Genomic DNA, 26998 nt, shown 5'->3' with positions numbered 1-26998 from the left:
TTGGGGCTATTTGGAATTAACTGAATAAACAGATCAGGAAAAAAAAGAGAGAATGAACTATTATTGTTCCCCTTATAATACCATCTTAATAAAATCATTCTTCACTCCTGATGTTCACTTAACCTTGTTATTTATTTTCATTGCTGTTATTTATGGATAATTTATTTTTTTTAAAAATAGATTGCATAGATTTGTTTTGTTATTTTGGATTGTTGTTGTTTTGCTGAAAAGCGCCCTAATTGTCTTTGTGCAAAAGGCTGTACAGCTATGCATTAAATAAACAAATATTTGAAATTGGTGTTATTAAATTCTAAGAGACTTAGATCTCTGTAAACATGCATAACTCTTAAAGCTTTTTCCACTGGGGCCTTAAGCAGCTTTTGACTCACTTGCGTAAATAGGCTGGAAAGGAAGTCAGCTTAAGAAACCTCTTTCCAGATTTCAGTCCCTTCCTATACTTTGGTCCTCAGGGATAGCCTGGGATTCTGCCTTTACCCCTCCCACTGTTCTAGGAAGGCAACTACCAATTCCATTTCTTTTCATGCATGGGTCTTTGAGGACATGTGGCTTTCACTGATAAGCCTTTACGTCAGTCGTCCTCCATTGACGCTGCCTTGTGCTTGGCGCTTCCCCTGTGGTGTGTTTCATCGGTGGCATGGTCTAAGCCGCAATAAAACCAAGCATGTTTTATTCTCCTTCCTGTCTCTTGTGTTAAAAGTGAAAATTAAGAACTCTGAGTCAATTTCACCTTATTTTAAAACTGCATCACATTAAACTTCCATTTCAGTGAAAATTTCAGTGAACTTCTTAAGGTGGGGAAAAAAAGAGCTTATCCAGTGATTTTTTTTTTTAAGTCTAGTGTTTCACCAATCCAGCAGTCCAATTCTTTCTTCTTAGTCTTTTGGTTTCTACCAAAACTCATAACTGACCACTGATCATCAAATGGAACAGAAACAAGGGAAAGAAAGAAAAAGAGAGCTGAACAGTGTGTATCTTGTGGCTATTTTGTTTAGTCTGTTTTCTCCTGGGAAAGAATTACAAGCACTAAAGGTTCACTGTTTTAATAATCTACTGTGAAAACAAAGGAGAAAAGAGAGATTCACTGAACAAACTTCCTTCAGAAGGAAACTGGCAGCCCAAGACAAAAATAGCTTTGGAAGGCAACATCCAGAGACGAAGGGAGCATTCCTACCACATTCACATTGGAGTGGAAATAGTCACCTTCAATGAAGTGAAGCGAACCAGGTGAGCCAAACAGTGCAATCTCTACAAGCTCCTATACTTATAAACACAGCTGGAAAAGACCAATGGAAGTTGATCTCCAGGTGGGCTGGAGACAGAAAGAGGGCAATGTTGGAGAGATGGCTAGTGGCCCCTACTTCTTCTGGAACAAACTGGTCATGTGGAGCAACCCTTAGTGTCAATCAGCGGTGGTATGCTACTGGTTCAGGCCAGTTCAGTCAAACTGGTAGTTAAAAAACTACCAGTAAAGCCAAATGGGTTCCTCCGACAATCAGCTGAGAGGATAAAAGAAGCGACAAACACATGGGCAGGTAGGAGGGTCACTCCTAGCTTTTTGTTTCTTCATTCTCTCAGCTGACTGGCACTTTAAGGGCACATGCACGCATGTTAGGGGTGCGTGCGCATGTTAGGAGTGTGCACGCATGTGCATTAAGGGACAGGCGTGCACACGCAATCACCCACTGAACCAGTAGTGACCAAGATAGGAAGCCACTACTGGTCTCAATCTATCATGAGAGAGATAAGAGAACGTAGAAGAATTTCTCAAATCATGCGCATGGATCTATGCAGTAACCCTTTGCTGTCAAGCCATTTCAGCATCTTAAATCAATCTTGGGCATTCAGACTAGCTCTGGGGCTTCTACATGCCTGGAATTCTTTCAGAGGAGAAAACAGACTAGGCAACATGGCTGGGCAGGCACACAGGGGTGAGATTCTGCCAGTTTGCACCTATTCACTAGAACCAGTTGTTAACATTCTAAGCAGTTCAGAGAACCGGTTGTTAGAAGAAATTACTGGTCTAATCCTGTAAGGAAGGCAGGAAGGAAACATTCTGGTGTTGCTTACAGAAACTGCTTCTCTGTTAACCCTTATTAGATTCTTGGAAGGGTTAGTCTTCCTGTCTCAGGAACTTCTCTGGAATTTTTTTCCCCTCCTTTGCTGGTTCTGTGCTTGTGTGGAGTGACCATTCAAAGTTACAATGGCACTGAAAAAAGTAACTTATGACCATTTTTCACACTTACGACTGTTGCAGCATCTCCACAGTCATGAGAGGCCAGGCAAGGAGATGCGTGCCTCGATGTGAGTTATATTGAGTTGGCCACACCCAGCCAATAACATGACCACCAAGCCATGTCCACCCAGTCACATGACCACCAAGCCATGCCCAAAGAACCGGTTGTTAAAAAATTTGAATCCCACCCCTGTAGGCACATGTGTGTTGGGAAAACAGAGAGCACATTTCACAGCAGCCAGCCACATCAAGCCAAGAAAAGATGCGTCTTCTTTAAGTTTTTAAAAATTCATACAGTATTTCACATACTCTTAAGCAACTTGCCTAGCTTCAAATTTCATCTATACCAATTCACCTGTAACAGTCATCTGTCTTCTGTAAGGTGTTTTCTAGCTCCTCTTTTGTGGTTTACCTATAAGTGAATAATCTGGTAAAGGAGAGAACTAACCAAAAATTCTTGCTGAAATTTGAAGATTTGCAATAGTGGAGAATATCTGTAGCTCAGATTGTAGGATGAGGGTGAACGTTCGTTCTCCGAGCTTATGGGTTGATTTCCGAACATTTAATTTACCAGGCTAGGTAACATCTTTAGCAAAGTTTAGGGGATGTCAGGGTCAGTTTGAAGATTTGTATTATTTTGAAAAGAAAATGTAATACCCCAAATCCTGACTTTAAAATAAGTAAAAGTTATTTTTTCCCCCTCACGTACCACTTCATGGTAAATGGTGTGGTAAATGCATTGGGAGTTTTGTTGTACTGATGCAGATCATATATGACACATTTTATGAAATGATCATGGTTTGACCTCTGACTTTAGTTCTGGTAATAATACAAGGCCAACCATAAGGGAAATAGTATTAATAATAGAAAAATGGTAGGTAAGTTTAGGCAGGAGTTGGGGACAAAGTTCAACTGAGTCATTTAAGCCAATCAGCATTTGTCACCTATCTTAAATGGAATTTAGTTTATTATGATCTTATAGTGACTTTAAATATAAAGTCACATAATACACTTTTAAATCATATTTCCATATTTACTAAATTAAAAAAAAGAAACAACTAATTGTACCAATAGAAGAGAATATTCTCTGAGCTTGGTTGTTTTCTTGCAGACATTGCATTACCCACCTAGGCATCATCATCAATACTAGAAGGGTATGAGGTTTGCAAAACAACAACAACAACAAACACCAAGCTCAGAGAGGGCTCTACAGCCAATTTTACAAGTTCCCTTAATTCTTTATGTGTTTGGAGAACAGTATCCTAAAGTGTTTTATTGACCCTTCCTATGTATTTCAGCTTACTGGCTGGTAGCAATTCTTCTCTTTTCAGAGCTGGATAGCTGGATGATTTTTAAAAAAATTATTATTATTATTTTAAATGCTTTGATTCCTTTAAGCATCAGCACTGATTCCTGACTGGACTAATTCCTGCAATTTTCTTGCCATTTTTTTTCAAAAATAGTTTGTTTCCTTCCCAAGGTTGAGATAGATGTCTGGCACAAAGACATCTAGTGGAACTAAAGTGGAACTAAAACTCATGACCTCCCACCTTGTAGCCTTAATTATTGCACAAACTGCCTCTCTTATTTGGTGTAGGAATTCCGTGCTATGCTTTTTAGCACTACATACTTCCTACCACGGAGAAAGCAACATCAATCCTTTAAAAGGATCCTAGCTTGATTTCTGCATCCAAGATCGATGAATCATTTATACCCAATGCATGTGAATGCAGATCTCCAGGATGTGAAAGATTGTCTATGCAAATCCTCCCTGAGAAAATTAATAACAAGAAAGGGCGAGCAAGCGAAAATATATACGTACACCCTTTACAGGTATCTTTTCTATACTATGCACGATGTAGCAACTGCTAGATTGGTTTAGCATGCTAAATGTCTGATTTAGAATAGGCAAGTTAGAGAATGCTGAAGGGTTTAGTGTCCTGACATCTCTTTAATTAGCAGTCACTGGATCCTTCACTTAAGAAGGCATAAGCTACTGGACGGCTGTCATACTTCAAGGGTTTTAGAAGGTTGGAAAAACCACAGAACAAATCTAGTGTCTATAGTTGGTGCAGATGTAATGAACAACATACCCCTTTCCCACTAGAAGCAAAATCAGACTTTTGCTGGGTTTTGGTGGGGATGCAAGAGTAAAACAACAACAACAACAGCAACAACAATCTGCCAAAGAGAAGCCAAGCAGGATGGGTGAAATCAACAAAGAAGATGTTGAAAAATATTTGGAGAACAACCCGCAATTTGCCAAGGAGTTTTATGATAAAAGACTTCGCCCAGAAGCATTAACAAACCTCTTCAGAGTCAACACCGAGAATTTGAAGGAAGGTGTCTCCTTCAAAGAAATGACCAGGGTAGAAGAATGTGAGATACTTTTGGAATTGCTTTCCAAAATCCAGGATAATGAAGCTGGTGTGGAAAAGATCTCACATAAAGTCCTGCAAAGGTTGGCACAATTAATAGCAGCCGACAGGTGTAGCATGTTTATTTGCCGTTCTCGCAATGGTACCCCAGAGTTAGCTAGCGTGCTCTTCGATGTCACCCCTACTTCCAGTTATGACGACAATTTGGTGAATCCTGAAAAAGAAATTGTTTTTCCTCTGGACATTGGGATAGTAGGTTGGACTGCTCATACTAAGAAATCATTTAATGTTCCAGATGTAAAGAAGGTGAGTAGGAATTTCTTCTGAATTTGGAAAATTGATAAAGTCATTTTATGTTCCGGAGTGGTGTAAAAAGACTTTTTTTAAAAAAAATTAGGGGGATATAGAACTATAGAGACTTCCATAAATGTGCCAAGTCTCTGAAATGACTGGCAGAACGTAATTTTTTTTTTTCAAATAGGAAACTATTTAACAATTCATATTCTTCAGCATCTTAAATGAGATTATTTTAGAGCACTATTTAAACTATAGGCAAAAGAAGGAAGGATTGTTATGTCTAAAGCAAATCCATATCTGAGATAGTTGAGTCTAAGCTCCTGCCTACTTTCCCTCCTGATTTCAAACTGGGCTGAAATCAGTGGTGGAATTCAAATAATTTAACAACCGGTTCTCTGCCCTAATGATTTCTTTCACAACCAGTTCACCAAACTGCTCAGAAAGTTAACAACCGGTTCTCCCGAACTGGTGCAAACTGGCTGAATCCCACCACTGGTTGAAATTAGTCTTATTTATTTAACAACATGCAGATTTCGGTTTCCGTATAATTTGAAACGATCACCCTATTTTAGTTTGAAGGAATTCCCTATATCATGAATATTAGATGAACCGTGCTAAGTCCAATGAGGTAAGATTGTTCTTGATCTCCTTGGTTTATTCTCCTGTAATCTACTTTATGAATTATAAGGATTATCTACCAAGCTCCCTTGTTGATAGCAACAGGCAATGCATCAAATATCGCTTGATATTTCCCAGGTAGCACCTGGGTTGATTTTTGTGCTGCAGAAAGCTATTTGACTAAGACAAACCACCACGGGCCAATTCTAGTCTGTGACCATAATAAAGATTGATTGAATCACAATAGGCTTGTGGCTCAATTAATCTAATTCTTGGCTGTGTGGTTGCAATTATTTCTGAACCAGGGGCATAATCCATTAAGAATTTTCTCTTGGGGAAACAGACTGAAATAAGTAGGAAGTGTAGCATTAAACAAGGATCTAGAATATGATCTGCTTTTTGGGAATCATCCTGAATTGCAGCCAAAATGAATTCAGTGGTTTTGATTTTCATACTAAGTCTGCTCTGTGAGTGTGGGAGAAATTTTTTGCAGAATTTTAAATCCTGACATATTTTCATTTTCATTATTTTCTTTTTCCCTTTCCTTGCCTTCCCTTCTTGTGAGTACAGTTTATACCACTTACGAACTCACAATCAATGTGCTCCTTTTAGTCAGGCATACCTAAAACTAACAGAATTAATCTGTCAATTTGATGCAGCCTACTAGTTTTACATTTTTTCTTCTTCTTGAAAAGAAGTTTCATTTAATTTTTCATTGATACAGAGAGATGTTTCTATTTCCTCTAATTTAAAGAACATCACTTTGGGAACACTTCCTATGAATTTTACAGACTCATTTTACTGTCCCCTCCCTGTTGTGTGTGTATGTTGTAAGACCAATGAGAAAAGTCTACACTTTCTACATACATATACAGTAGTATATATGTATACAAGTCTCTCTCTCTCTCTCCCTCTCCCCATATGTGTATGTTAATTGCAAAAAAAAGTATGCTCTTTCTGTCTCATTAGAATGCAATATCTAATTTGAGCAGGAGATGATGAACAATAGTTTATTTAATGTGAAATTACCCAGACAAACAGTAATAGGCAAATTTTGGAGCTAACATAAAGCCATCTTAGGAAGCTCTCCGGAGACAAAGCCATTCTTCTCCAAAATCAACTAAGCTGTGGATGCAGGAATTCCTGCACTGTGTTTATTTGGTTTCTTCCCATGTGCTCAACTTGGACATTCAGAAATAAGCAAACATTTCAGAAATAATTGAACTGCTTTTATGGAAAAAATTGACATTACACATTGACTTGATAATTTCCTAGCGGAAGAGAACATGCATGGATTCAAAAATTACACTCAGCTCAATTTTCGATATCTCTTAGTGGCCATGTGGATTTTTACAGACCAGGTATCGTAATCCTATCAGGAGGAGAACAGTAAGCATTATATTTAACAACCCCTTTTTAACAAAACCAATATTGAAATCTCATAGGAAATCCCCTTTCTTAACGGGAAGATTAAATCTGCAGCAACTCCAGTTTTAGTGCATGTAGAATTTTTGGAATTGGACTATAAAATCTGCATGACAAATTAATGATAGCAACCCAGATTGTTGTTAAACTCAGAATAATCCTTTATGTTTAAGCAGATATATCTTGGGAGACCAATTAAAGCATTTTCATTAATGCTATCCCTCTGGCCTAATTAATTGCATTTCAAAAGAAAATTCCCTCTCTGGAGCTTTGGAAGGAGTGGAAAACGTATTTTTAAAAAAGGCAAGATGGTGACCATCACTGCACAAATGAAGCCCCTTTTATTACCTGCTTTTAAGCCTCCTGTAATAGGGGCCTCAATGTGTAAACTACAACTTCGCTAAGGCTAATAATCATTTGATAATTTCCTTTTGGTTTAGGATTTAAAAATGGCTATTTGGTGAGGTATTCTGAGCTTCACACAAAGCTTTGCTATAAAAAGGTGGTTATTGTCCTGAGGTAAGCAAATCTTCCTGGAAACAGGAAAGAGAGTATTCTCATAATAACAGCGTTTTTTCCACTTCTCATTTCTGAGGAAAGCAATAATTCTCCTTCAAAGTGGGTGAGGTTTGGCAAATTGTCATGTGGGAATCCCTTATGGCTTTCAGGATGCTTTTACCACAGATGCCTGGATATGATAATCGGTTCATTAAGTTGAGGTCTAGAGATCAGTTGGGATTGTTACTATTGTACCAGCTTCTCTGCTGCATGGTGATTCCCTGCCTGAGCATCTTGATTCCATTTCTGGGTTGGTGGAATTCCCTAGACTTACAATCTTGGGTGATTTCAACCTGCCTTCTCAGGCCATGCGGTCTGAGATAATTCAGGAGTTGATGTCTATCCTGATGCCATGGGCATCATCCACGATCTAACAGGAGGTATTCCTGTCGGAGCAGTGGTTGTAAGATCTGAAATGGCGTAGCTCTTGGTGTCTCCCTTCTCATGGTCAAATCATGCCCTGATTAGCATTGGATTCTCTAGAGTCACTGTCCAGTACAGGGAGGCTGGGCCCACTAGATGGATCTGCCCCTGGTGACAGATTGACCCAGGTGGGTTTCAGAGGGAGTTCCTGCTGGTTGCTGCACAGTGCATCTGAGGCCTCCGTTGCCACTTGGAATAGGAGGGCTGTCATGGCTTTTGGTGGGATTGCATCCATGCAGTTTCTCCCCAGTTGCAGATCCCGTCACTTGCTGGGGTTCATGGATGATCTGAGGGAGATGAAAAGATGAGAAGAGACATCTAGAGGAGCACTGGTGCTCAGCAAAGGATGAACTTGACCAAACATGGGTTAGAGCTGCTATTAAGGCCTTCCTTGTGACATTAAGGGTAGTAAAGCATCAATGCTTCGGCATCTTTTCTGCATCTGTGGATTACCATCTTCTGACCTTGTTTACGGTGAACGTGTCAACTTGGGAAGAAAAGGCTCAGAGAACTTCTTGCAGAGATGTGCAGGATAATTTGCTCAGTATCTATTGGGCAAATTTTGCTTAACTTTGTTGGACTCCAGCCTTGCTGTAGGTCCAGAGAAGATGCCTGGGGAGGAGCCTTGCATTGTTATTTGTTTTGAACCGCTTGGGACTGAGAAAATGGACAGGGTCTTTTAGGACTGTTTTCTAGATGCATGCCGCTCCTGGCTTGTTAAAGTAGCCTGAGAGTTGTCACATAAGTGGACCCACTAGTGGTGTCTTGAATGAGAGTTGTTCCTTTACCTCTTAAAAAGGACTTGGTTTGCTTCCTTCTCAGGAAGTCATCACTGGGTTCCACTATTCTGGGCAATTCTCATCCATTATCTAACCTCCATTTTCTGGGGATGGTGATTGAGAAGGTGATTGTTAGGTGTAGCTCCATTCAAAATCCAAGAAAGAAAACTTTAGGCTCCATTATTATAGAGAAAAGGGCCTTTACTGAATTTGAAGTGGTAGCATAAGTAGAAATACAAGATCTGAAGCAATAGGCACGAAAATCACACATAGAAAGTTACCCCGTGTTCCCATCCCCAATAATTCAAAGTGGCCAGGTGTGTATAATGTCATGTGAGGCATCTTCAGGTGGTGTTTCACACATCTAGTATGCCAAGATGGTTGACCTTGGCCTAGAGAAATAAGAGGCTACATCTGTGCATTAAGCCAGTAAACACAGTCAAGAAAACATCCCAACTTTTATATTTCACCAACTTAAACCTCCAGCAACCTTCCCCACAGAAGAATGATTCTTGGAGGCTGACAGTGATTATGCAGAAGTTTTATGAACTTCTTTTAACCCACTCCTTGGATGAAGTGGGTTATCTGTTTTCCTTTCAGTTGGAATTCAGGTCTTGGTATGGAATGGAAGTGGCACTGATTGCAGCTTTAGATGCTCTCTGGCAAAACAGGGTGGACAATCATTCATCCATCCTTGCCCTCGCTCTTTGATACCATTGAACATAGTATCCTTCTGGATTGTCTGAGGGGATTGTGGGTAGGTGGCACTGTGTTGTTGTCAGGTCCAGTTGGGGTATGTTCAAGCAGAAGAGATCCTGCCCGAGAACCAAGTATGTGAGAGGATGCGGAGTTCCCTGCTCTTATTCAATATTTATGTGAAGCTGTTGGGTGAGCTCCTCTGTCACCACGGGGTGAGGTATCGCGGACCTGGTGCACAATCTGTGGGCCTCCTAAGACTCAGGACTGCAGATTGCAGTCGTGGCTAGAAAAGCTTTTGCACAGCTTTGTTGCATACCAGTTACACCTGTTCCTGGATTGGGAATCTCTGCTCACAGTTACTAATACCTTAGTCACCTCCTGATTGGATTACTGTAATACACTTTACATAGGGCTGCCCTTGAAGATTATCTGAAAGCTTCAGCTGGTGCAAAAAAACAGTAGGATGGGCAGTTATATATGCTAAAACTGCACGTGTTATGCCTCAGCTGTAATGCAAGATGCATTGGTTGTCGGTCTACTTCTGGGTCCAATTTGAAATGCTGGTCTTGATCTTTAAAGCCCTTCATGGCATGGGACCAAGTTCTTTGAAGGACCACGTCTCCTCAATTACGTCTGCTTGTCCCATCAGTTCCAACAGGAGAGGCATGCTGCAGGGCCTGTCTCTCTGTAGGCCCAAGGAGGTGGGGGGCGGGGGACCTTCTCTGTTGAGGCATTTGTCTTATGGGACCTTCTCAACCCTGAAGGGAGATCAGCCTCATTCCTCACTTCCCAGAAGCCCCTCGAGATCTGGCTTTGTCATCAGGCCTCGGGGGTGCGGGGAGGTCTCAGGAAACTGGTGGGATCTTCAGGGCTTTATTAGTGGCAGAATGTCTCATATATGTATATGCGTGTGTGTGTGTGTGTATGTGTGTGTGTGTTTAAATATGACTGTGTTCAACATGTTTATGTTTTGCATACTTTTTTTTTTTTTTTGCTTTATGCCACCAGAGTCACTTCTCACTTCTCAGTAGACAAATTTGATATATAAATAAATACATACATAATTTTTTTCTTCATAAGATGGTGAAACTGACCGATAATGAGTTATAGTCCAAAGGCAATAGTATTACTTGTTTTATATTACGTGTTCGGGTCTTTTCCCGTGTAAGATTGAGAGTATCTTGGCGATGTTTCAACGAGGTTCCACTTGCCATCTTCAGGCTGGTGCTTTCGGCTTCGTGCTTGTGCGAGCAAAGCATGATCGGAGCTGCCATCTCTCTATAAATACTGGTGGGGAGGTGTGGTGTGCTGGCTCTGTTGTAAGCGGGCTGGTTGGCTGTGTTGTTATTTCTTGATTGGTTGATGGAATTGATGTTTGCAGATTGATTGGCTTTTTCATAAGAACCTGTGTGGCTGAGGTGCTGGCTGTGTGTCTATCAGCCTCCTGTGTTGTAACGACCTGGGTAATGGGCTATGTGGTGACCTTCTGAGTTCTATTGTTGTGACCTCCTGGGTCTTGTGTTGTAATCTCCTGTGTTGTAACGACCTGGGTAATGGGCTGTGTGATGACCTTCTGAGTTCTATTGTTGTGACATCCTGGGTCATATGCTGTAATCTCCTGTGTTGTAACAACCTGTAACGATCATGCTTTGCTCGCACAAGCACGAAGCCGAAAACACCAGCCTGAAGATGGTAAGTGGGACCTTGTTGAAATGTCACCATGTCATTAAAATATTCTTTTTGGGGGGTCCATGCAGCACTTTGGATCTGAAGGTAAAGGCTAATGTGATGAAGAGAGGGATGGAGTGTTCAGGTAGGCCTCATTTGCAACTCTTGGGTAGCTGCATCTTTCCTTAGGATTGATTTCAATTTTCAATTTATTGTAATCAAAGACCAGTACAGATAATAAAATAAATTTTAAGACAGAGTTAAAATTTATTTGAAAAACAACCTCAACTGACATCTATAAGTGAGATCCAGGATGTACTCTATATAAAATTATAATGTGCACACTAAAATTATATTATATATGATAACTTCTAAAACTACAACAAAGTAAAAGTATCTAAAACTATTCATGTCAACAAAGTAATAATATATAAAATGTCAATGAATTATAGTGACAAAGAATGGGTTATTAATCCATCGGGATTTGATGTATCTTCTCTGCTGATGCACAAAACTTAATTACATGCAATGTAACAAGGGGTATCTCATCTATGAGCTGCATTTGGGCATTGGCTGAATCTGGGTAACCAGGATATCTACTCATTAATGAAGACAGATATACCTGCAGGATATCTACTAATCATAGGTAGTTTGAATCAGGTCAAGATGACTCTGTAAAAGGGGCAAAGAAGAATAGCACATTTTGCAGTTCTGGAGAGATCACGTAGCAACTGCCTTACACACCTGCGATGTGATTTTAGGAAAAGACACATTGTTAGAATGCACTAGGTGAGCATACCCGGGTAATTAGATTTATTTATTTGTGTTCAATCCAAAGTGAGGCTATCTGGAAGACATTTGGAGAAAACCTGGAGTGGAACTAATTAGAGTCCCATGCAAAAATGACAAAATATGCTGTCACATTAGCAGATCACCCTTTTCATGCTTGGATTATGATACCACACGCAAATATGTAGATGACTGTTGTGGTTAGCTGGCAGCAGGTGCCGACGGCTGAGGAGAACAAGGACTCGGATGAGGGGCCAGGACCATTAGGGAGTGGACTACTGCCTTCGGAGATTGTGGGGGCTGGCAGAAGTGATGAGGAGGTTCCCGAGGAGCCTGTGCCAAATGCGCGTGTGCACAGGGCTGCTCACAGGAAAGAGCAGTTACAACAGCATGGGGGACTCGGGGGTAAGGCTGCAAGGTAATGGCCCCTCCTTCAAGAAGATAAAAGCCCGCTGTGAATGAACGTCCTTTGCAGAAGGCAAAGACATTTTGAAACTCCAGCCTCATGGGCATTCCAGTATCCTGAGTTTGTATTTGAAGCTTCTTGTATTGCAAATTATTTCTTGTCTGTTATCTTTTGGCAAGGCTTGCACAGTTTGGCAAGGCTTGTGCTTATCACAGCTAGTTCTTTTGCAAAAGCATTACAAGGTTTCTGTTCTATTTGGATTGTGTTTGATTTGTTGGAAAAGGGCGTGGGTCAGACAGAGTTTCTGTTGCAATACCGCAATGTGTGTTTCATCACTTGCCTCCATATGTCCTCTTGCAGGTACCATTATATAACTGTGCCATTCCCTCAATACAATCCCTTCTCCGTGTTAAGAGATAAATGTGACTTATCTCTCAGGGAGGTTAGAGAAAAGCAGTAACGATTCAGTTCTTTGCAGATGAAATATGTCCTCAGGATTATCCTGACTCACATTTGAAAAAAACAAACTAATTGTTCCTGTTCATTTCAGAATAATCACTTCTCGGACTTTGTCGATAAGCAGACTGGTTACACGACCAACAATATGCTCACCATTCCCATTTTGCAGGGCAAGGAAGTTCTCGCTGTTTTCATGGCACTTAATAAACAAAATGCCTCTGAGTTCTCTAAAGAGGATGAAGATGTAAGTACGGATTGCTTTTTCAAGAAAATAGAATAGAATAACAGCATAACAGGAAGGGACCTTGGAGGTCTTCTAGTCCAACCCCCTGCCTAGGCAGGAAACCCTACACCACTTCAAAAATAGCGCTTTGCTTAATCTCACCTCTTTCGTTGAGCAGCTTGAGTCCATTTTACATTTTAGCATTGTTGAAGCCTAACATGGGCTCCATGGATTTCTGATGCACATCGGAGGAGAAACTTGAAGCAGAAAGAAGTATATTTCAGCTAAATGTATTCACAGTAGATGCCACTTGCCTACCAGAGGTGTCTGCAAGGGGGAACAGGGAAGCATTGAAAAGTTAAGAGGAAGCCTTCAACTGTGTGATTCCAGCCCTGCCTTTTTAAATATGTTGTTCTGCATGTGGTGCACATAAACAAGAAAAGGGCATCAATCCAACAATCATGGCTGCCATCTTGAATTTTGATTTCACTATGGATGCCATCGCTCCCTACAACACTGGTGACAAGGGATGATTTATCACATAAACCAGCCAATGTTCAATACTTTTCAAGATACAAAAGTATCTTTCCACACACTTTATGTTCTTTATTTGTTTTATGACCATTATACCGTGTTTCTCACAAAATAAGGCTGGGCCTTTTTTTTTTGACCCCCGAAAAAATGGCTAGGCCATCATTTGGGGGGGTGACTTAATTCCCCCCCTTGCATCGTCAGGTGGGCAGGCAGCGACAGCTTGGATGTTGACCTCGGCGTTGGTGGGGCACTTCATATCAGGAGACCTTCCGCCACCGTTGCTTTCCCTTCTCCCTTGCTGCCGTGGCGTTTAGAGCAACGCCGTGGCATTTGGCACAGCCACGTGCAGCCAGCCAGGGCTCCTCCCTGCAACCGGAGCCTGGCAGAGACACTTGGCTTCAGGCGCTCCTGTCACCGCCTTCCCTTTGCCTTCGAAGGTAAAGCCAATTATTTTGAAAACGACACCCTAATACAACAAAGCCTCTCCTGCCCGAGAGGCCAGCCCAACCCCACATGGGGAGGCAAATCTCCCGGGGCTGCAGTGCAGGATCAGCCCACCTCGGGAGAAGCGCCCAGCTGCCATCCCTGCCTGGCGCCGGGCAGAGCATGAAGAGCTTCACCTGGGGCGCCCAGTGCAGCTGACAGGCGGGCCCTCCTTCCCGGCAGCAGAGCTCTCACCAAGGCAGCGAGTGCCTCCCCACCGGACCCTCCGCTCATCCTGCCAGAGCCGCACCAGAGCCGTGCGGGCTGGGAAGAGACAAGAAAGCGAGCCGTGGGTATGTGCCTCCCTGCCAAGCAAAAGACCCAGGCTGACCTGAGTTGACTTCCTTCCCAAGTCCCTCCAGTGCGAACCTGAAGGGGCTACCGGGAGAGGCTGCCCAAGGCAGTGATAGCAGCCACCCGTCCGCAGACAGGGAGGCGAGGTGATGGCAGCACTGCTTCCCTGGCCGGTGGAGAGAGCCTGAAGCTGCCCGTCCTTTCCACCCCTCGCCCATCCCATCCCCATCCCCAGGCATCTCTAAATGCGCTGGCAGCTCCAAACGCTGCAGTGGAACGGGCATCAGACAGAGGCACTGACTCGGCGGGGCTCAGCTCAGAGGAGGATGCAGCGCAAGCCGTCGCCTTGCCTCCCTGTCCATGAATGGGTGGGCGCTATCACTGCCTCAGGTAGCATCTCCCGGTGGCCCCTTCGGGTTTGGGCTGGAGGGACTTGGGAAGGAAGCCAAGCTTGGGGCGGCCTGGCTCTTTCACTTGGCAGGTGGGCGCGCACCCACGGCTCACTTTCCCAGCTATGCCCAGCCCACACGGCTACGGCGCAGCCCTGGTGGGATGAGCGGAGGGCCCGGCAGGGAGGCGCTCGCTGCCTTGGCGAGAGCTCCACTGCTGGGCAGGAGGGCCCGCCTGTCAGCTGCACTGGGCGCCCCAGGTGAAGCTCTTCACGCTCTGCCCGGCGCCAGGCAGGGATGGTGGCTGGGCACTTCTCCCGGGGTGGGCCGATCCTGCGCTGCAGCCCCGGGAGATTCGCCTCCCCACGTGGGGTTGGGCTGCCCTCTTGGGCAGGGGAGTCTTTGTCGTACCGGTAGTATGGTGTCGTTTTTAAAAGAATTGCCTTTGCCTTTGAAGGCGAAGGGAAGGCGGCGACAGGAGCGCCTGAAGCCGAGTGTCTCCGCCAGGCTCCAGTTGCAGGGAGGAGCCCTGGCTGGCTGCGCTTGGCTGCGGCAAATGCCACAGGGTTGCTCTAAATGCGGTGGCAGCAAGGGAGAGGGGAAAGCAATGGTGGAGGAAGCTCTCCTGATATGAAGTGCCCCACCAATGCCAAAGTCAACGCAGGTAGCACCATATCCGGGTATGCAACAAAAGTACTTCCTAACGGCAAGCCCCCCCCTGACATTCCCCCCCATTTTGCATGTTTAATATAGGCCTTAATTTGGGGGGAGGGGCTTAATTTGATTTTATGCCGATAAAACATGCTGGGCCTTCCTATTGGTGGAGGCCGTATTGTTGGAGAAACACGGTAGTTGTTATTACCTTACTGTTATTTTAGTATTATTTACTTCTACTATGATTATTTCAAGAGCAGAATATATGATAGCACTAGAATTAGCAGGAGCATTTTTTTTACCCTGTTTTTTTCTCTGATGCTAAAACTTGGTGTGTCAAGCAGCATTCCCTCAAGGTGTAACTTGTATCTTAGCACTTGAGTCCCCCCCCAAAAAGAAGAAAAAGTTGAAAACCCTAATTTGAGTGATGACTTTAAGAGTCGCTGGGAGCCAAATTAAAAAAAAAAAAAGCTCGCCCCCCTCCATCTGGCCCAAGTGTCAAGTGCAAAAGACTCCATCCATATGGGAAGGTTCAATTTAATTGATTTGTTGCTAAAGGCCTGTACACAAGAATCTTTTCAACCAATAGTCAGTACTTGGTTTGAGTTAGGCAAGGCTCACTGTCCCTCAAGGGTAGGGGGTTGGACTTAATTCATTTGTTGTTGCATAGTGATTCTAGGCTGGCCTCTCTTTTCACCTCCCGCTGGTTCTATCAATCCTTCTACGCCAAGACCCTGATCGCCTTCTGTCTGAAGGTCAAATTCTTCCAGTAAGAGTCAGGCAACCATGAGGTTAACTTCCCTACTATCTCATTATCTAGCTGCTATCGTCTATTTATTAAATTTATTTGCCACTCATCTCGCTCTCATGGAGTTGCAACTGCATAAATCTGGTCTCAGCTTTGACAACTTAAAAAAGTATGGACTTAAACTCCCAGCCAGGTTGGTTAGGAAATTCTGAAAATTGAAGTTCACATATTTTGAAGTCACCAAGGTTGAGAAAACACTGATAGCATCCAATAATTTGTTGTACATTTCTTTCTTTCTTTTTTGCAGGTCTTTAATAAATATATTCAGTTTCTTTCACTTGCTGTGAAACAATACCACATTACATACCTGTATAATGTTGAACTTAGAAAGAGTCAGGTAAATGATTATTATCTACTTTAATAGCCAATTAACTGCAATTATTTTGTACGGATCGTTTGGCTTTATCTTTTCTCTTGCCAAGAGATGCCAAGAGGCCTTTGTTCGATAACTATGTTAGTTCCAAACAGCCTATTATATCATAGGCTTTACCAGATAATGCCACAAATATCTTGAATGTTTGAACAGACGTCATCATGCTTTTTTCTATCACGCATCAGCCACATATTAAAATACTATCCCCATCACATCCTGCCTTCTCTTCAATAGATACTTTTATGCTCTGCCAACAAAGTATTTGAAGAACTTACAGATATTGAGCGACAGTTTCACAAAGCCCTGTACACTATTCGACAACATTTAAACTGCGAAAGATATTCCATTGGTTTGCTGGATATGACCAAAGAGAAGGTCAGTATAATTTTATTTATCACCGTAAAACTCCTCGTTCCTTGCTTCCAAGGAAAGTCTCTTGTCACGCAGAAATAACTGAGCCATAAACAAGCAAACAAAAAATGAAAAGCATGATATTTGCAAATGAATTCTATTACAATCGATATAGTTTCAGATAAAGTATGTTTAGAATGGAAACATTATTTGTCTTTCAGAAACCTGTTGTTTAAGACAAGTCTTGCCCACCCTGTTGTTTTAGCCAGGGTGGACCTGTGGGTTCCTTAGTGCTTTCTAAGGTTGAATGTATCTATGGAGGCTCTCGGTTATCCAGGTCATGGTGCTTTTTAAAAAATATAAAGGCAATTGACTTTTCTAAGACCTTTCTCTCTTCATCCAACTGCCGGGTGCAGAGATTGAAGCCTCTAACCCTGCTACTCTGGAAGTTGAGGCTAGCAGATTGCTTGAGCTCAGGAGTTCTGGGTTGCAGTGGGCTATGCCGATTGGGTGTCCGGACTAAGTTCGGCATTGATATGGTGATCCCTGGGGAGCTGAGGGCCGCCAGGTTGCCATAAAGCTTCTTCAGTTCTGAACTGAAGAAGTTTATTGGACGAGAAGTGAAATTTCTTAAAGAAAAATCAGAAAACCTCTGAGCTTGGGGGGTTTTCTTGCAGACATTTCATTACCAGACTACATAACATCATCAGCTCATGATAATATCGGTAGTGCTAACGTTACTATCCTGGTAATGAAACATCTGCAAGAAAACTACCAAACTCAAAGAGCACCGAGGACCCCGCAGTTTTAACCATATTAAGTGCTGTCCTGCCTGGTCCAAAGATTCTGACAAGGGGCTCAAAAATAGACTACAGACTGAGACAAGCTCTGCCCTCCTTTCACATGCATTGGGTATACAATGCACAAGAGACAGGATTTCCATTTCATAATAGCCACAGATGTTATTCTCAGTCATTTGACAAGAGTCCAGAGAGGAAACCAAATCCATGAGTACTAACACTGTTTTTATTGTAAGGTTACAGTCACAGAATCTTGGTGTCTCCCCTCTCCCCTAGCTTTACTTTCTAGATAAATAGGGAGGGTCCCTTTTGAGATGCTTTCTGCACCTCCACCTGTAGAAGACAGGTTGAAATTTCTCTTGTGTCCGCCCAATGCCCTGGCTGCAGCTCTTCCCTCCGTCTCCCAAGGTTATTCTTGCCACCCATCGCATTTCTCTTCCCTGTGGAGGCTGCTGTGTACTGAGCTTATAGTATACATGGTTGAGTTTTCTAGGATTTTGGCAACCTATCGGAAACAGATTTTTTCTTCTCCGATGGCCAAGGATGAGAATTGATGTCCAAAATACTGTATATGGAGAAACATCAAGTGTTTAGAAGCTCCTTTTATTCAGGAGCCCCTTCAATAATATGTAATTATTTCCAGGAATTTTATGATGAATGGCCAATTAAATTGGGAGAAGCAGAGCCTTACAAAGGACCGAAGACCCCTGATGGTCGGGTGAGTAGACATATTTCATCTGTCCAAATTACAATTTGTGGAATGTTGTGGAATGTTGATCTGTCAAGGATCTTGGAGTACTCATCTCTAATGATCTGAGTGCTAGAACCTACTTGTAACTACATAGCCAAAAAGGCATTAAGAGTTGTTAACCTAAACCTGCATAGCTTTTTCTCCGGCAATATCACACTACTAACTAGAGCATACAAAACATTTGCTAGACCAATACTCGAATACAGCTCATCAGTCTGGAACCTCCATTACGTATCTGATATTAATACAGTTGAGAAAGTCCAGAAATATTTCACAAGAAGAGTTCTCCACTCCTCTACTCATTGCAGAATACCTTATGCCACCAGACTTGAAATTTTAGACCTAGACAACCTAGAACTACGCCGCCTTCAGTCCGATCTAAGTATAGTACATAACATTATATATTGCAATGTCCTACCTGTCAATGAATACTTCAGCTTCAACCATAACAACACAAGAGCACACAATAGATACAAACTCAAGGTAAACCGCACCAAACTTGATTTCAGGAAATATGACTTCAGCAACAGAGTGGTCAGTGTCTGGAATACTCTACCTGACTCTGTGGTTTCTTCCCCAAATACCCAAAACTTTAACCTTATACTGTCTACTACTGACCTCACCCCTTTCCTAAGAGGTCTGAAGGGGGCGTGCATAAGCGCATCAACATGCCTACTGTTCCTGTCCTACTGTTTTTTTCTTATATGTATCCATTTCATGTATTCATAACTATGTTTATACTTATACCTGTTATCTTATAATCACTTGACAAATAAATAAATAAATGCATAATTGATTCATTAATTGATTCATTCATTAATTAATTGCTGTAAGATTCTTGTATTGCTTTTCCTCCCTTGTGTTTAGGAAGTTAACTTCTATAAGATTATCGATTATTTACTACATGGAGAAGAACAAATCCAAGTAATTCCGTAAGTGCTTCTTATTAGGTGCTCAGATAGTAAATGGCTGTAGGAGTTCATGGTTTAATATGAAATGATGGGGTTTTTTTAATCTTGTTCTCTGTCTTAAGGTCACCTCCTGCAGATCACTGGTGTCTTGTCAGTGGCTTACCAACTTACGTTGCTGTAAATGGATTTGTAAGTTCCCAATGTAACTTCCCTACAATTCTTTCTGGGGCTATGTGCTGACTATGTGTGCTTTATGTGTAAATCTACATGTTCACATTGGAACTAATCATTTTCCTTTCACAATCTTGTACATGGGAAGGAAGAACATTGTGATACAATTATTTGCAACCCTCTTTTACCTCATCTGCAGTTAGGCTGTTTAATTGTGATCAAATTAATTCAATTTTTTTTATTACCGGTTCTGTGGGCGGGGCTTGGTGGGCATGGCAGAGGAAGGATACTGTAAAATCTGCAGTCAGAGGTGGGATTTGCCAGTTCTCTGAGCTACTCAAAATTTCCTCTACCAGTTCTCAAGAACTGGTCAGAACCTGCTGAATACCCACCTCTGTTCCAGAGCCCAGGGAGGCTGTTTTCGCCCTCCCAGAGGTTCGAGTAAAGCCTCTGGAGCCTGGGGAGGGCAAAAATAACCCACCCACCCCCGCCTGCCATGGTGCAGGAGGCTGACTAGGCTTCACCCGCCATGGCCGCTGCCAGCAACTGGGCAGAGAACCCATTGCAAAAAGTTTTGAAGCCGACCCCTGGGGCAAACCATATCAAGACATGGAGTATGGAACTGTGAAACCACGCTGTAAGTACATTTGGGGGAGTCCATTGTACTTCAAATGGTTGCTAAGCAACTAATTGTAAACTGAGGACTATCTGTATTGCTTTGTAGGCAGACCATATTGGCAATCAAATTTTAGTTCAAAAATTCTGAACGACCATAAGGCATTGAAGACTTATTTAGGCTAAAAAGTAGGCTTGACCATTATTGTACACTATTATTTTTTCAAGTAAAGGTATCCTCGGCTTACAACAGTTCACTTAGTGATGGTTCAAAGTTACAACAGCACTGGAAAAAGTGACCTATGACCATTTTTCACACTTATGACCATTTCAGTGTCCCTCACGGTCACACGACTGACATTCAGATGCTTGACAACAGACTCACATTTATGATGGTAGCACTGTCATGTGATTCACTTTTGTGACCTTCTGACAAACAAACTCAATAGGGAAGCCACATTCACTTAACAACTGTTTGTCTAATTTAAGAACTGCAGTGATTCTGTTGTGGTTAGCTGGCTGCAGGTGAGGATGGCTGAGGAGAGCAAGGACTCAGATGAGGGGCCAGGACCATTAGGGAGTGGACTGCTGCCTTTGGAGATTGTGGGGGCTGGCAGCAGTGATGAGGAGGTTCCCGAGCAGCCTGTGCCAAGTGCGTATGCGCTCAGGGTTGCTTGCAGGAAAGAGCAGTTGCAGCAGCACGGGTGACTTGGGAGTAAGGCTGCAAGGTAATGGCCCCTCCTTCAAGAAGATAAAAGCCAGCTGTGAAGAGAACATTCTTTGCAGGAAGCAAAGACGTTTTGAAACTCAGCCTCATGGATGTTACAGTATCTTAAGTTGGTATTTGAAGAATGTTGTGTTGTGAAATATTTCTTATCTGTGATTCTTGGCAGTCTCATACAGTTTTGACAAGGTTTGTATTTATCAAAGTTAATGAGTTTGCAGCAGCCTTTTAATTGGGGATTCATAAGACTCATTAAAAGGTTTATGTTCCCTTTGGTTATTGTTTGCCTTATTGGGCAAGGGTTTGGGTCAGAACAGTTTCATTTAACAAATGTGGAAAGGAAAGTTGTAAAATGGGGCAAAAACAATCACTTAACAAAGGTCTCACTTAGCAACATGGATTTTAGGCTCAATGGTGGTCATAAGTTGAGGACTACCTGTATCATTATCCACTTTCAGGTGAACTGGAAAATGGCAAATGGGGTTTGTTTTTTTCCAATTTGGAAAGCACAATCCCATTCACTGAATTCTATTGTTCTGACCAAGGCTTTCAGAGACCGTAATTAAGCACAAGCTTAGTTAAAACAACGCTTGGTTTATTTCAGTAATGAGTCCCAAACAGTCGAGATAAGCACTCACCTTTCTTCCCTTTGAATTTCTGCCAACAACTAGAGTGCCAAATGAATGATAAAAAACCAACCGAAGTACAAAGTCCACACAGAGCTTCAAGGATTAATCCAAACAGAATGAATGACTTTGCTTCCTACAAAGGTTTCTTTACCTTTACATGTCCTTTATACATTATAGGAGGGGCAATCACCTGCAAGCCTTACTCCCGAGTTTCCTCTTTTGTCTTAGCTGCTCTTGCCTTCTAGCAGTTCTGTGCATACATTCACTGGGAACAGGCTCCCTTTGTTCCTCTGCCTCGCTGCTGCCAGACTCCAGAGGCTCCAGAGTCAGCACCCCACTCCCAGATGGTCCTGGCCCCATCTCTGCATTGGACGCAGGACCCTCGTCTGAGTCCTCTTCAGACTCCCTGGACTGATCCCCGTTCTTCCCCACTGTCCGATTCCACTGCCATCTGCACAGGCTGCCAGGCGAACCACAACATCTATAGGCCAAGTGTGCTCATTAGTTCCCTTCCAGCATTCCCTACAGTTCACATGACTTCCAACTTTTCCTTTCATATCATCAACTAATTAATAAATACCTGTTAAGAAAGGTAAGATAGAAAAAGAGTACAGGTAGTCCTTGACTTAGGACTACAATTGAACCCAAAATTTATGTTGCTAAGCGAGACATTTCTTAAGGGAATTTTGCCCCATTTTATGACCTTTCTGAGCACAGTTGTTAAGTGAATCATTGCAGCTGTTAAGTGAGCAACACAGTTGTTAAGGGAATCTGGCTCCCCCATGGACTCGGCTTGTCAGAAGGTTGCAAAAGGTGAACACATGACCCTGAGACACTGCAACCGTCGTAAATGTGAATCAGTTGCCAAGCATCTGAACTTTGATCATGTGATTATGGCATGGGGATGCGCCAATGGTCTTAAGTATGCAAAATGGTCACAAGTCACGTTTTTTTCAAGTTACAAGTTTTCTTGTAACTTCAAGTGGTCCACTAAACGAATTGTTGTAAGTCAAGGACTAACTGTACAATGCCTCTTTGAAAGGTAGCAATGGGACCTACCTGTGCCTGATTAGTGGTCATGAATGCCAATATTGATAGGTAGGAACTAATTTTATTGTTTATTTTCTCCCCTAGATTTGTAATATGATGAATCCAGCAGCTGACGAATACTTCACGTTTCAGGTAGTGCCATTTGTACTGGCTCAGCAAGCCAACAAGCAAATAGATGAAAGCATTCATTCTTATTTTGTATACTTTGACCCTATGCCTTTATCCTAGGTATCGTGTTTCTCCAACAATACGACCTCCCCCAATAGGAAGACACAGCATGTTTTCTATAAATTGAAATTAAGCCCCTCCCCCCAAATTTAGGCCTATTTTAAAACATGCAAAATGGGGGGAAGGGTGGGGGAACTTGCCATTAGGAGCGCCCCACGGGCAGCAATTAAGCCCCTCCCCCCAAATTTAGGCCTATTTTAAAACATGCAAAATGGGGGGAAGGGCGGGGGAACTTGCCATTAGGAGCGCCCCACGGGCAGCAATTCCTCGCCACCAGCTGCTCCCAATGGGCGATCATGGCAGAGTGCGGAGAGCTCTCTACTCCTGCCAAGCACCTTTGTGGCAGACCCAAGACCTTCAGCGCCTGCCGCTGTTGATTTCTCTTCTGCCCATGCCGCCACCGCGTTTGGAGCTGCCACTTCTACGTTTGGAGCACCACTGCTGTTTGGAGCACCGCTGCCATTTGGAGCTGCCGCTTCTGCATTTGGAGCGGCCGCTGTGTTTGGAGCTGCCGCTTCCGCATTTGGAACACCACCGCTGCTTGGAGCACTGCCGCTGTTTGGAGTTGCCATGTCCGCATTTGGAGCTGCCGCTGCGTTTGGAGCTGCCGCTTCCGCATTTGGAGCACTGCTGCTGTTTGGAGCACCACTGCCATTTGGAGTGCTGCCGCCACTCCAAACACGGAAGTGGCAGCTCCAAATGTGACTGCGGTGTTCCAAATGGCAGCAGCACTCCAAATGGCAGCGGCACTCCAAACACGGAAGTGGCAGCTCCAAACGTGGTGGTGGAATGGGCGGAAGGGAAAGCAACAGCGGCGGGTGCCAAAGATCTTGGGTTTGCAGCAAAGGTGTTTGGTGGGAGTAGGGAGCTCTCTGCGCTTCGCCATGATCACCTGTTAGGAGCGGCTGGTGGCAAGGCTGCCCGCGGGGCGCTCTAGATGAGGATACAAGGGGGGGAATTAAGTCACCCCCAAAAAGACGGCCTAGCCATTTTTTCAGGGCTCAAAACAATATAAGACCCGGCCTTATTTTATGAGAAACACGGTACATGCACCATGCGTGCTGTGCTGGTCTCCATACATTACTTTTATAGCTTTCTTTTTCCTTTTCCTTTTCCTTTTGTTTAGAAAGAACCTGTAGATGACTCAGGCTGGACCGTCAAAAATGTCTTGTCTTTACCTATTGTAAACAAAAAAGAAGAGATTGTAGGCGTAGCTACCTTTTACAACAGGAAAGATGCCAAACCCTTCGATGAATATGACGAACAGATAACTGAAGTAAGTTCAAAGTTGGTGGGTTTTATCAGCTGACAGCAAGGCATTGGAGGAAAAAAAATAGAACTAATAAGTATGCATGCTTGCTAATGTTTCTTTCTGATCCTCTCCACTGCAGTCCTTTAAATAGAATTTACAAGCTGTGGTTTACCTTGCAAGAAAGGAATTAATACCTTGGCTGTGTCCTTAGGTACAACTCACTGTTATATAAACATTGAAAATAAAGGTGGTGGAATATACTGTAGTAGCTGTTAGTACAGGATATTGGTAAAAGTAAAAGGCAGCATGAAAGTTACCATCCATAACCTCACTATCTGTCAGTCCTGCCTCAGCTTGAATCTCTAAATAAGAACAATCCTTAACTCCATTTATCGGGAAAGGTATAATTTACTGGAAGTCAAGTGATTTACAGTAATGTCTCGTCTACAGCGAGGACTGAAAATCACGTATCAGAAACCCCAGGTCTAACTTTTCCCTCTCTTATTTGCCTCCAATCAGAGGTGGCATTCAGGAGGTTCTGACCAGTTCTGGAGAACCAGTAGTGGAAATTTTGAGTAGCTTGGAGAACCGGCAAATCCCACCTCTGACTGGAGATTTTACAGTATCCTTCTCCTGTCACGCCCATCAAGCCACGCCCACAGAACCGGTAGTAAAAAAAAGATTGAATCCCACCACTGCCTCCCATCACTGATCCCTCCATGTCCAATCAAATTCAAACCATATGTTTTTAGAACGGTCACTTCCAGTGTAGCTTTGCCTTGGAACAGCTCATCCATTCCCAGCCAATTGTCCTTGAAATTCATCTTGGAAAGATACAGTGAAGTAGTTTCCTTTCCCTTGAAGCATTCCTCCCTCCCATCCGGCCCCCTTTGAGTTCATGACAGCTGATAACGAATGGATGGATCATCAGTATGTGTGCATGCGTGTGCATGTGTGTGTGTGTGAGAGAGAGAGAGACAGACAGACAGAGAGAGAGAGGTGGTATTCAGCAGGTTCTGACCGGTTCTGGAGAACCAGTAGCGGAAATTTTGAGTAGTTCGGAGAATGGACAAATTCCACCTCTGACTGGAGATTTTACAGTATCCTTCCCCTGCCACACCCACCAAGCCCCGCCCACAGAACCGGTAGTAAAAGAATTTGAATCCCACCACTGATGTGTGTGTGTGTGTGTGTGTGTGTGTGTGTGTGTGTGTGTGTGAAGATAACAGTAGCAACTGGCAATCAACGGCCACCCTTTTTTGTATGTGTAAACATCAGACATACACAAAAGGGTTGAGGCATTGATAATTGTATTGGCCAGCTTGGATTTTTTGCCACCTTCTCTCCCAGACATTACTGGTTATTAACTTTTATAGCTCTAAATGGCCTTGAGGGCATGGCATTCCCTACATATCTTTTTTCCATCCTCTACTAATTTCTGCAGCTTCCTGAAGGTAGGTAGGTAGCTACAAAGTTTGGCATTTTCTCTGCGGCTCCACTGACTCTGTGGCATGTTTCCCCAACAAATATTTGAAACGTGATTTTAAGGTCATCACATAAACTTTTATTGCATAATTGTTGCGGGCCACCATGCAAACACCCCAAATTGTGCAATCCATCCCTTTTCTCCCAATCTTTCTGTAGTTTCTTCCTCTCAGCCTGCTCTATTAGGATCCCTACCTTTGAAGTCCTAAAACAGATGAGGTGATCCATTCTCCTAATGGTGTTGCTTATGTCTAGTTTAATGAAAATAAGGATTAGGAGTGACATGATATCAGTGTTCCAATATCTCAGGGGTTGCCACAAAAAAGAGGGAGTCAAGCTATTCTCCAAAGCATCTGAAGGCAGGACAAGAAGCAGTGGGTGGAAACTAATCAAGGAGAGAAGCAACATGGAACTAAGGAGAAATTTCCTGATAGTTAGAACAATTAATCAGTGAAACAATTTGCCTCCAGAAGTTTTGAATGCTCCAACACTGGAAGTTTTTAAAAGGGATAATCATTTGACTGAAGTGGTATAGGTACTTCAGGTAGGGGGTTGGACTAGAAGACCTCCAAGGTCCCTTCCAACTCTGTTATTCTATTCTATTCTTATGCCTACAAAACTGAATAAGATATACATAACATGCCATAATCAGGCAAGACTCCTCTTCAGGCATGTTGACTCCTTCTCCAGCACATATACCTACAGAGAGATGTTCATTGTACACGTGAAAACATAGATATGATAAAACTTGGAAGATTTGATGGGTAAAGGTTTCTTGATGTGTATGAAACCTAAATGGGGGCTGTGGATTTGATTTAGTGTCAAACTAATAGAATGGTTCATGTCTTTTTCTTTCATATGGGGACATTGCTAAAAATTAGCAATATATCATTCAACATCTTTGGAAGTGTTTTTAAGAAAAGCATAAAAGTATAATTGGTTAAGTGCCTTTCCAAAATTTGAAATATGTCAGACAAGTCACACTGAAAAGCTCTACTTCTTTGTCAATTCAGATGCTTACCCAGTTCCTTGGATGGTCTGTCTTAAATCCTGACACATATGAAAAATTGAATAAGATGGAAAATCGGAAAGATATAGCTCAGGAAATGCTCATGTATCAGACAAAAGCGACACCTGCAGAAGTTAAAAGTATATTGGTGAGTGTTCCTTGCACATCCTGGGTGGAAGTATGAAACTTATTGTTGGATGAACCAAACGTAATTGTTTATTTTCTTTGCTCCCTACTTTAAGAAATGCCAAGAAAAATTGAATCAAGAAAATTTTGAAGACTGTGATGAGAAAGAGCTTATTAAAATTCTGGTAAGTAGCCACATGTTTTCTTAAATGTCAACTTTAAGCCTATACAACCATGGTTCCATACTGTGGAAATATTCTTGGTAATTTATTTATTTACCAGCTAGGAGTTTTTAAATTTTATTTGTTCAACTTGTGCCTGTCGGTTTTACTTGAGGGATAGCTATTTGGACTGAAAGAGAATTTTACACACTGAACAATGAATT

General features: G+C 42.6%; 1 protein-coding gene across 3 annotated transcripts in view; it reads left to right on the top strand.

Moving 5' to 3' along the window:
• The first annotated feature begins 4222 nt into the window (after positions 1 to 4222).
• Positions 4223 to 26998, top strand: part of PDE6C (phosphodiesterase 6C) — a 42590-nt gene continuing 19814 nt past the window's right edge. For 2 of the 3 annotated variants that reach the window (XM_087932433.1, XM_026710511.2), the window contains exons 1-11: positions 4223 to 4938; positions 12845 to 12997; positions 16386 to 16475; positions 16746 to 16886; positions 18306 to 18380; positions 19281 to 19345; positions 19447 to 19513; positions 22598 to 22645; positions 23868 to 24017; positions 26492 to 26635; positions 26730 to 26798. In XM_087932433.1, the coding sequence (XP_087788559.1) occupies positions 4459 to 4938; positions 12845 to 12997; positions 16386 to 16475; positions 16746 to 16886; positions 18306 to 18380; positions 19281 to 19345; positions 19447 to 19513; positions 22598 to 22645; positions 23868 to 24017; positions 26492 to 26635; positions 26730 to 26798 (1482 nt within the window). In that variant the 5' untranslated portion in view covers positions 4223 to 4458. The remainder of the gene's footprint in view (positions 4939 to 12844; positions 12998 to 16385; positions 16476 to 16745; positions 16887 to 18305; positions 18381 to 19280; positions 19346 to 19446; positions 19514 to 22597; positions 22646 to 23867; positions 24018 to 26491; positions 26636 to 26729; positions 26799 to 26998) is intronic. The other variant, XM_087932434.1, reaches the window with a different exon arrangement.

The sequence above is a fragment of the Pseudonaja textilis genome, chromosome 4, assembly GCF_049901715.1.
Source record: "Pseudonaja textilis isolate UNSWEBS1 chromosome 4, rPseTex1.2, whole genome shotgun sequence".
NCBI lineage: Eukaryota > Metazoa > Chordata > Lepidosauria > Squamata > Elapidae > Pseudonaja > Pseudonaja textilis.
The sequence above is the reverse complement of the archived record's forward strand: the minus strand, read 5'-3'. Positions and strand labels throughout refer to the sequence as shown.